At 35.9% G+C, this 11,545-nt stretch overlaps 1 protein-coding gene and 1 long non-coding RNA gene across 2 annotated transcripts; one reads left to right on the top strand and one right to left on the bottom strand.

Annotated features, from left to right (window-relative positions):
- Nucleotides 1–2,109: 2,109 nt before the first annotated feature.
- LOC100245481 (uncharacterized) lies at nt 2,110–2,898 on the top strand. Its single transcript, XM_010665217.3, has one exon. The coding sequence runs from the start codon at nt 2,391–2,393 to the stop codon at nt 2,709–2,711; it is 321 nt and encodes a 106-aa protein (XP_010663519.1). The 5' UTR covers nt 2,110–2,390; the 3' UTR covers nt 2,712–2,898.
- A 2,515-nt stretch (nt 2,899–5,413) lies between these two features.
- On the bottom strand, nt 5,414–10,808 carry LOC100254052 (uncharacterized). The gene is made up of 4 exons (XR_788062.3): nt 10,596–10,808; nt 7,091–7,221; nt 5,859–6,514; nt 5,414–5,751 (listed from the first exon to the last, which is right to left on the bottom strand). It is a non-coding gene; the product is annotated as an uncharacterized LOC100254052 (long non-coding RNA).
- Nucleotides 10,809–11,545: the final 737 nt, after the last annotated feature.

The raw sequence follows: 11,545 nt of genomic DNA, 5'->3' as shown, positions 1-11,545 counted from the left end.
AGTGTGGGAAACTTGGTCCCACCTAGGAAGGGTTGTATAAGGCAGCCCCTTACCACCTTGAACATTTGTATGGGAAGCTAATCCCCCACCTCTGGCATGTAGTTACTTCTCAACCACTAACGTAGCTCATTGTTTACGCAAAAGGTTTTTAATTCAAGCAACTACTTTTGATAATCTTTGTAAGTCCTTTGATCCAGGCAAGAGCTTTCAAAGCTCCTATGTAGCTCTAATACTTTAACCATTACCTAATCCATTCTTCCCCTCTCCTCCCTCCCCCCCATCCCCATTCCCTTCCTCTCTCATCTTCCTTTCTTCCTCTTTTTTAGATGATTAATGTATGTTAGATTAGAAACTTGATAGTGAAGACGAGGAAAAAAGAAAAATGGAATGAGGAGAACTAGAAGCTTACTAGAATAACGAAGCAACAACAACTAAAAAATAGCTCTAGCGATCTCCCAAGTAGCAAGAATGTAGGAGAGATGAGCCCACAAACAAGAGGCTAAGTATGGAAAATAAGCCAAACATGAAAGGGCACACCTTTAAATACCCTCAATGGGAATGTCGCCACCACTAACATTATTAGCTCATTTAACAACTGATTGATAGGCACAAAGCTCTACAATCATGCCAATTAGACCCTTCAAGCACACATCTCTTTCACTTAGCACTAGATTCATGTTGGTAGTGTGTGTGTGAGAGAGAGTGTTATAAAGTGAAAGAGGAAAAATGTCAATCCCACGATGAAAGGGATGAACACTTTTAGTGGGTATATATAAACTCACTTTCCTTAGTTTCATGGGGTTGTAGAGAGGTGAGGGGAAGCCTTGCGCGCCAAGGGGCCCAAACCCAGTCGAGAGGAAATTTGGGTGCGTTGAACCAAAAATCCTTAATGTGCGACATGTCTGCACACACATCCTACGTGAGGGGACCTCCTCCTTCCTTACGTACTCGCGAGAGTCCAACGAGTTTTTGCAATTTGAAAACCAAAAATTTTATTTTAAATTTTGAATTTGGAACTGGCAACCATCAAATTAAATTTAATTCTTTCATTGGGTTTTTAAATTTGATTTTTTAAACTAGGTCAAATGTGCTTTAAATTATTTTTCCATTCAATCAAAGAAGGATTAAATGGATTTTAATTTGTTTTATTCTGATTTAATTCTTTTAGTCATTTAACCTCTAAGGCTTATAGTTGTTTGGCCTTTAAGGCTTGAAGTCGTTTTGTATTGACTCTTGTTTTGACCATTTGGGAGATGCCTATATATTGGCCCTCTCATTAGAACATTTTCATATCATCTACTGCTCTGCCATCTCTCTCAAGCTGCTCTCTTACTGCTTTGTCGTGAACACAACCAGTTCCTTTCCCCCATCGCAACTGCTCCTACAATGCTCTTATACGATAGACCAGCCTTCTGATCCTACTAATGCAAGTTTGTTCTTACATCTTGTTTTCCTTTTATCCTTTGCGTCATCTGGAGAAATCCCTATTTCGAGTTGTACCATACCTAGTCAAAGGTGTGCACCCGAGTCTTCTTTTGCTACAGAAGCATCCACCATTGGAGTGGTAGGAGATTGGGTGACATCCTAAGCTGGCCAGATTGCAGTTATTCCAACATATATATGCCCAGTCCAAAAATATATATTCGTACATACCACAATTAACTAAAAAAGTCTCTATCATTTATGTTTCTATGTTATGCAATTTGTAATTGTTAAGAGAGTTGTTGGGTCCATTTCCTGAATATAATGCTCTAGGTTATATTTGACCGATGGATCATATCAATGTGTAAGTCTTAGTAAGAAAAAAGGAAACTTTAAAGTTGTCTTGCTGGAAACTTTTCCAATCAAAACTTATATATCATGTTTAAGAAAAAAAGTTGACTTCTTCTACTTAAGTGAAGCTGGCTGCCAGCCATAATAAGATAGATAGAAGTTATTAGGAGGAAGCTGCTCCACGCATTACGATAATAAGATGGATACAGAATACTATTAGAAGACATAGACACTGAGGTGGAGCTAAGAAATTGTTGTGAAATTACCTTCTTTTAGGCTCAAAAGTAGAAAAATCTATTTTAAGAATTGTTTATCTAAAGCATGCTTGAATGAGAAGCCAATAAAAGAAGTGGTGTAGCTGTGTTTCCGCGGCTCGTTTACCCTAAATCCATGCAAAGAAAACAATGGTTGTTGTTTGTAATTAACAAACACCTATCGTCTCTCCGAACAAAAACCATCGACCTTGCTCACAACCCCTTCAAACACGAACCTTTCTCCACAGCGCAATCTCTCTCCCTCTCCCTTCTTTCTCTTCGATCACTTGTACCCCAATTCATGTAGACGCCTCTTTCTCTCTTTCTCTCTCTCCACCTAGAGCCTCTTGCTTTGTGTAAATCATGACTCTCAACTGCTTGAACTGTGGGCCTGCCTTGCAACGGACAGACTCAGACACACAGAAGAGGTATGAAGATAGGTCACGTTTAAGACTCTGTAGAGGGGTTGAGAGAAGCTGGTCTGGCAACTTGGCTCCACCCCCGCCACCATACGGGTCAATGAGACATGGTTCGGCCAAGAAGGCCGGGAAGGGTCATCGCAGGCTCAATAGTGTAGGAGAGGAGCCCAAATTGATACGAAGTGGTGGAATGAGAAGGGATTGGAGCTTTGAGGATCTGAGACAAAGAAGAGATGAGAAGAGAATACTGCTCAATAAGGCCTAGTACTTTTTATTCTTTTTCAATAATTTTCTACCTTTTGTTTTTTTATTTTCAAATTGTCATATATGTTGCTGGCTGTATGCTCAGGCAATGGAGATTAAGAGATGGGACTTACTGAAGTTCGTCTCATGGTTGGAGTGGGGGTTGCAATTTGTATTCTATTTTTTTTTCTTTAAATTTATTCCTTTCTTTTGGCCCCTTAATGGTTCGTTTTGTACCATTTCTCAATTTATCATGCTTCTTGTCTGCATTTCTGTGCATCCATTCACATCTGAAAATGTATTGCATCAAGGAAAATGATCAAATTAAACTTGACTGGATTATTAAAGTAACGATAACAAAATATTCTACCAGTTTCTCAACCCAAATGCACTCTCCCAGAAAGAAATTGTTATGTTAGTTCTGACTATTAAACATATGACAAAGATGAGATTTCCTGATGGCATCCTCTCTGAAACACTTTCAATGATAAAGAAACCAAAATTTTCTAATTGACGAGCAGCTTGGCCTTTTAACAGATGTAAGACATATTCTTACCTTTTTATCATCTAAACGGCCACTTAGAATCAATTCATAATCTTCCAGTCAAGTCTCTCAGAACCCACCTGAGTACTCATTTGATTACCATGTGCATCTCCATCTAGCTTAACCGGGTTAATTGACCTGTTTCCAAAGGGAATTAAATTCTAGCTCTTGGTTACTTCAAAATTTTATCTGTTCCTCGTGGTCCCATGAGCGAGTCTGGGTTGCATTGTAGCTTTCTACACTCCCTTCCATAATAGGGAGATGTTGTCTTTACCAAATGAAATTCGTCCTCTAATGCTCGTAACTGTTGAATGGCTAAGGTAGTGGGGAAGAAAATAGGATAGAATTTGGGTAACATGAGTGGAGTAAAATGGGCGTGAAAAGCAAGCATTTGAATGGAATATGGGTCTCTCTCATTCTAGGCCTGGACTCACCTGGCTAGATTTGGACACCTATGGTTTCCAAGATGATGAAGATGCTTCTACCAGCGTAGCCTTGAGCACTAACGTAAATAGTACACAATCCTCTATGTCCTTGCCTTCTCCTCTCACCCACATTTGTGCAACATCACAACTTTCATAAGGTTGCAAAATCATAATATAATGTTGGCTAAATGCCACCTTATTCGTCTAGCCATGTGTTCTATTCTCTTATCAATTGTGATATTCCAAGTCATTTTAATGCCCTGATGGGTTGCACTCTCAAGGCCATTTTGAAGCTGGGTCCAATTCCCATATTTAGAAAACGTTTGGAGTGAAAATCTAGCTAGTCTTCACTATCTTAGCCACAGTTATTGGATTACACATTCATTACCAATTTACCCTTCAAAGTGGGCATTGCCAAAATGTCAGGAACAAATTCGGCCCAAGTACGAGCCTCTTTTTGCAGATTCATCTTCTGCCATCGCTGAGCGGCTGCTTTTGATGGTTACACCTACACAAGCAGTTCTGAAGGCAGTGGATTCCAGGCTTGTTGGAAAGTACCTCTCTGTCAAGGGTCTTGACATAGCACGAATTGTGAATTGCATCACCACCACTCAGGACATGTCACGTGTATAACTTAAATTTCATTGCTTTATACTTTCATTTATACCAACTTTTTTTTTCTCTTTTAAATCCCCATTTCAACTTAAACCTAGAACCTCCCATAAACACACCCCGATCCTTGAACACTTGATCCAAACCTCAAGGACATTCATTTATACCGCACACACAATCTCATTCCCTTACACCTTAATCTCATTCTCTTTGTACTTGGTCTCATATCTGTACCTTTGTTTAAGGTCTCAGATTTCATCATACAATAGCTTCGAGCCAGATTGATTCAAAGTTCAAATAGATACCGATTCTATACCCTCACATTTTCCTTTGTCAAGAGAGAAAGCCCTTTTACGTACATTTTACTCTTATCTCTAAAAGAGATTTTTTTTTTCTTGGTAAATATCAAAGAATTTTCATCGTAAACCATGGATCAAGTTGCTTACTTGAAGCTAATCGTCCTCGTGCTTTTTCATGAAAGCTCATCTACAAGAACTTGGTGGCAAATCAAGATTTTCTTGCCCATCACAATGCAAAACCCAGAAGATGAATGATGGTTAAGATGGTTGGCACTTTGTACCAGAACCAATCGTTGGCTCAATTTTCAAGTTTTGGTACTATTCTTATAAACAAGTGGAGAAGAGGGTTGAAGGCAACAAAACCCAAGTGCACAAGTAGCACAGAAGAATCGAGGTAGACAAACACAGGGAAATTTAAAAAAATAAAAAATTGAAGTCCTTAAATTACAACTTCCTAATCGCTTTCCTTCTGGTTCAAGAATATAAAAAGATGCATTACATATTCTTCTGGTATTACGTTCCTTTCAGAGGTTGCAATCCCATTTAAAAAATACAAAAATATTGCACTCCTTTAACCGGCATCAAGTTATGTGAATAAAGCATGTTCTCTAATGTAATTTTCTATTCCGCCTGATAAACTTTCCATGCCAACTAAGAGTTCTTCTCATCATCCATCATAGGCATCCAAGTTATTCCAAACAATAATAATATGATTCATTTTCGGATTACCCTACATCAATCATTTAAAAATAAGATTGACCTTTTTAACTCTGAACGGCAGCCAGAAAATACTTTAATTACATAACTCCATGATCTTGTAATGGAAGCAAAACCAATCAAAGAGTTTTATGAATTACATAGTCTTGTAATTATCTAAATGGACTTGCCAATAGAAAATTCAGATGTTATATTCAGAATTCAGAATTCAGAATTCAGAAACAAACATGTGCTGCCTGACATAAGCCGCACAGCAAATGTATGTTGCTTCTCACATACAGGGGTTAAAATTTAATCACCCTAGCATTCTCATCTGTAATAGTTCTATACCAATGACATATCCTACTCACCCGGAATTTTCCAACTTAAAGCAGGTTTCCCCAGGGCTGTTCTGCATCGTCTTTTAGTATGACAGATAACCAAATTGTCAACTGATGGATATATTATTTGAAGCCCTTCTACCATCTGCAATCTCAAAACTAGGCAAAGTTATAAAGAAAATGGAAATTACAAAAAAAATAAAAAAAGAAGAATTATAATTCTTCTAAGAGACCATAAATAAATTGACTCACCACACAATTATGAGTCCTTTAGCCATTACAACTTCTTTGAAGATATTCACATTCCAACACTTCATGTTTCATCAGCCACTAAATTTGGTATCTGTAAAATGTTCATCCTACTCCACAAAAGGAACCATGAAACTGCCATTCTAGTTCTTCTTATTTCTTGCATCTGCTTTCCAATCTCTTCGCCGATGCACAGTTCCATTTGCTTCACGACTGTCCAAGCTACGAGAATTTTCAGACTGCATTTCATTTTCTAGCAGTTGTTTTGCCTTCATTTCAGGAAGTAAACTGGGTGCTTCACTTTCATTAACCAAGGGCACAGTGGGGGTGACAGGTTCAGCAGATTTGAGTTGCTCCTGAGAAGCACAGACCCTGGCATCTTTCTTCCAATTTCGTTTACAATAGACCCGAGTGGTGCAACAAACCTCATTTAACTGCAATTCTACTGGCACTGGAGATGCTTGGTTCAAGATGGAGCCTCTTTCCATATCTGCTTGAAGACGCTTCCTAGCCCTGTATCTACGTTGTCGTTCCCGATTTTTTAAGCGACGGGTCATCATGCGTTCTCTTTGATCAACAGACTTCATAGAAACACTATCTTTTCCTCGGCTAGCACTCATATTTTGCCTGTTTTCCATTCTATATAAAGCGTGTAATCTCTGTACAAATAAGAGATGCAACACAAGAGAGGGTTAAAATTAAAATTAGCTTTTCTATTTATAAAACATACTTTTTCATCATTTCATGGTCTCAACCATCTAGTCAGTAAGTGAATGGAACAATACTTATAGAAGCTACACTGTAACACCTCATTGTTAGATCGGTCAATAAATGATAATCCATGATACTTCCTTTTCACAACCCAAATGAATATGATCCAACAAATGGTTAACATCAGATAAGTTTGAATTCTGCAATATGCTCAACTCAATGTGTATTTTTCGTTTATGCATGTTTCATCATTCAAGTGAAGCCAATTGTATAGATCCCAAAATGAGGAACATGGTGAAAAAGTGCTAGATTTTATTTATTTATTTTTTAGTCTGTTTTTCATTAACAGTTCATTTCTGAGAATAAAAGTTAAAATCATTAATTTCTGAAAATAAAAGTTAAAATAATAGGAGAAAAAGGCTTGATGGAAGACACTTCATTCAATAGTCCAGTGGCCCAAACCTCATTTTTGCCATATATTCAAGCAAATTTAACATGGAAAGTTTTTTGAGAAGAATTCTCACCTATATGAGCTCAATGTGAGATATGCTCTGGAAGAAGTACATCTGCATCTTCTCTAGCATTCATTCCAAAAGGCAGACTGCTAGATCCATGAGGTTGAAAAGATACAGCCCTTAAAGGGGTTTTGAACACACTGCAAATACAAATTGTCCATCAAATGGTGAATTCACGAATCACAATAATAAAAAGGTTAGGGTCATTATATATCTTAGGTATACTGATTACCAAGGGCCTATTTGCTGCAGCTATAACTTTCAGTGAAATATTCCTATGCAAAGAGGAGGTTATTATTTAATTTGTAAAGTTCTAAAATTCTGCAGCCTCTTAAACTCTTCTGCAAAAGAATCTTCTTTCACAAAAAAATAAAAATAACTTTTCAGCTTCAAATCCCTTCTGCTGTAATGTGCTTTGGTATTGTGACCAAACACCCAGTAAAGCGCTTCAATAGGTTTAGGCGATTAAGAAGATAAGCCAAATATGGTCTATGAATCAATCTTTGAAAAATTATAGTTGATTTTCTAGGATTAGCTTGGTTGATTCAAACAACACATTCTTTTAGTCACCAGATATTCAATTTATTGCACCTTATCTTACATATCATCAGCCACATTTGAACATCATTTTTCTAACAACAATCTGAAGGTTTACCTACTTCAACAATACGTGACAAGAGCAATGCTCTGGTCTCTTTTCTTTTTTTTCTTCGGAAATTTAAGCATAAACCATAGACCCTAACTCAAAACATTAAATCAATTAGGCAGCGAGACTACATCTATGCACACAGCATTGCACATTTGTGTATACAGGCCTGCAATGCACAACAGCCAGGGGTCACATGATTCATTCATTTCTTAAAGAAAACTGGTTTTTTTCCTTAAGAACGACAACACAACCAAATAAACAAGGACATGATTTTTAAATGAAAATTTTGAACACGGAACTTTTTCCACATACTGTTTACTACATGTTAGTTCAATTGCATCATTTTTGCCAAAGGATTATTGGGGCCTATAAAGATTTGAAGGTGCTTTTAGATCCTCATAGTGGCAACTAGTTTTCACTTGACAAGCGATCTGTTCTTCTCACCAGATGCCATTTGCACATAGAAAGCAGTTTCATGCTCAATTTAATCAAAACCATGCATAATTTAACTTCAGCAAATGTAAGCCACCCCTGTCAACCAAAAAATAATGTCATACCTAGTAATAACTTGCTAACTCTTAAACTAGGATCTGTAGTTTTAAAGGCAAGAGGCACATGCAAGTGTTTTGATTCTCCAATTTGTATGAGATTATATTCAGCTTGTGCATGAAGTACACACTTCAAAGTAATATGAGTCTTGCATATTGAGATGATGTTTAATGAGAGAACCACAAATTTTGTGCCTTGAGGTATCTTCCTTGAGCCTGACCCAGAGGCAAGCCTTGAGGAATAAGCTTTGGAAGCCTTTTAAAACTTTACTGGAAGCAAATCACTGGTGAAACAAATTAAGCTCTTAGCATAGTTTTGCAACCCAAAAAAATGAGCCTCAAGGCATAGACCTCAAAAGCCTTCTAAAACCAAGCTAGAATTGAACCACTGATCATTTTAGGCTCTTTGCACAGTTCAATAACTTGAACTACTAATCTAAAATGTGCTTTTTTTCATCAAAGTGTGCCCCAACCATAGAAGCATTTTATAAAGGAGGAGCAGCTTTGGCCCAAGACAAGGGAAAACAACGTCCTAAGAGATTCAAACGCCTGGGATGGATAGGACGCATCAAAAAATGTGTGCACATTTGCAAATGTGAGCTCATGTTAATGACAAAACTAGAAGAGAGAATTAATTATTTTGCATTACAATTGTGTTATTATTGAAACTTCAGCTAGAAAATTACGAAGCCAAAATTTTTAATACAAACAAATATTCCATTTCTGTCTGAAGATAATTAGACAACTGCCCTTTTAATCTTAAACATTTGAGCAAGAAAACTTATTATTTATTTTCTTCTAAACCTGTATCATAAATTATTTCATACATGAACCATTTCAGTTTTGTCTCCAAGTGATCCCAAATTATGTAAATGCTAGACCTGTTTTTCAGTCACAAGAGAACCACAAATTCTCCAGAGTCCTTAATGGGAATGCAGAATGAAGGTTATGAGGCAGGAGCATGGTCCTAGATAAAAAATTCATATCAGTAAGGGAACATAGGAGCAAGGTTTAAAAGTTAGGAGCATGTGGGAAGCATCAATACAACATATGCAAAAACCAACTCAGTAACACTGCCTTCTTCAACTGAAAAACTAAAAAAAAACTTTCATATTACGGTGAATAATGAATAAAAAATTATGTAAGAAACATATCTAAAATTTCACTAATCCATTTTCCTCGAAATTGATTTGGTTTTAAGTTGCCTCCAAGGCTTAGAGCTAAATGATTAACTCTGACTGTGGCCCATGGGAGAGTGAACACCTTTGATAAGCTTTGAAGAGGAAGCCCCTCGACACTCTCTCCACAGATATGTAACAGCTCCACTAACAAGTTGGCCTATCATCTTTCCCAATCTCCAGTTTCAAACCCTTTACAGAATATGAACATTTTGAAAACAGTAATAGTATCACTAAGGAGCCTCACTGCACATCATCCCATTCCCATAGTAGTTAAAAGCACACCCAAAGGAATAAAAAGGCCAAGGCTCGGTGAGGCACAAGTGGAGTGCCTTGCTTTGTCCTTGGTCGGGTGCCTCGTGCCTCTATGAAGGCGTCACTTTAGGCCGGCAACACCTTCCAATTTATTATTATCATAAAACATACTGAACCATGTTTGTTACTGTGTGCCGGAACCATTCTACAAAATCTGTGTGTTATGAAAGATGCCTTAGCAACCATCATTTCCATATAATTTTTCCCCTGAAATTTCCCACTGGAATATCTGTTCTACTGGCTCCATATCCTGAAACTCTATCACAGATGCCCTTAATTTTGCAAATAAAAAATAAAATCAAACAACAGGGCAATGCCACTATGTCATATCAGACAGAAAATTTGGACAATCCAGCAAAAAGACAGTACTATTTTCCTTCTACTTTCTACATCATTTAAAACTAGTCCATTCATTACCCTGTACAGTTAATAAATCTTAAGATTTCATAGCAGGACATGAATTCAATTTTTCACTGCCCCAATTTGGGGTTTTTCTGCCAGACCCCCACAAAACCGGGATCAACCAATTCAAAATCAAAGCATATAAAACAAAAACAGAATCAGAAATTTCCCATCTACAACAGCCCCTAACAAATTACAAAACCATTAAAGCATTCATTGGGAACATAGCTTCATGGGTCATTGCCCATTTTGCATGAAACAATCAATCAAAACATAACAAACAAAACAGGAAAACGGTACCAGAAAAAAACAGTCAAACCCAAATACAGAGTGAAAAAGAGGAAAATATTAATTAAAGAAGGGGAAACCAAAAAAGGAAAGAAAAAAAAAAAGAGAAGAAAAAAGAAAAAGAAAAAGAGAACCTTTGTGGAGAACAAGTGTGAATGCAGATGGGTCTGTTTTGTTGACGGAGAGAAACGAGAGAGATGTGAGAAGAGGAAGAGATAGATGATTGAGGGTGCTGGAGAGCTTTTTTTGCCGATCTTAACGAGAAGATACATCAGACATCACCATATATAAGAGGGTCCGGCCCCTCACGACTCACGATTCCTATTTACCAATTTGACCAAAAAAAAAAAAAAAACACCTAATATAAATATAATAAAAATTATGCAAATCTAATACAAACTCAAAGATTCTCTATCCCTTGTAATAATGTCGTACATGAATTTTTCACTCGATCTTTGTCCAAAATTGTAATAAATGTTGGTAAGTGTTGATTTAGATATTTACTTCTTATTTTATTTTTAAATTAAAAAAATATTAACAATTTTTATATAAAATTAAAATTTTAATTTATATCTTTAAACATCATTCTTAAAATATAAGATAATAAAATTTTTATGATATTTCAACTATTTTTAAAATCATTACCTTTTAAATAAAATTATCATTATTTTCTAATTTAAAAACAAAAAAAAACTCAATTAATACCTCTTAATTAATAAAATAAAATAAATAATGATATAATTAATAATTTTTAATGTTTAAATATTAACACATATGGTGTTGATTTTGTAAATTAATTTTTTTTATATTAAATATTAACTATTCAATACTTTTAGTTGTAAAGGAAATTTAAACCAATTTTTTAAAAAGTTTTCAAAGTTGTTTTTTCTATTACATAACATGACCAAATATTATTATAAAAACAATATGGAAAATAATGACAATATTTACAATAGCAAATATTTTCAACTTCCCAAAAATTAAGATTATATTTTATTCTCAAAAAGTATTGAGGAATAAAAAAAATATTAAGAAAAATAATTTTTTCGTTATTAGTTATCACATGAAAAAAAAATTTAAAAAT

The sequence above is a fragment of the Vitis vinifera genome, chromosome 2 (genome assembly GCF_030704535.1).
Source record: "Vitis vinifera cultivar Pinot Noir 40024 chromosome 2, ASM3070453v1".
NCBI lineage: Eukaryota > Viridiplantae > Streptophyta > Magnoliopsida > Vitales > Vitaceae > Vitis > Vitis vinifera.
Note: the sequence above shows the minus strand (reverse complement) of the source record. Positions and strands in the feature narration are given on the sequence as shown.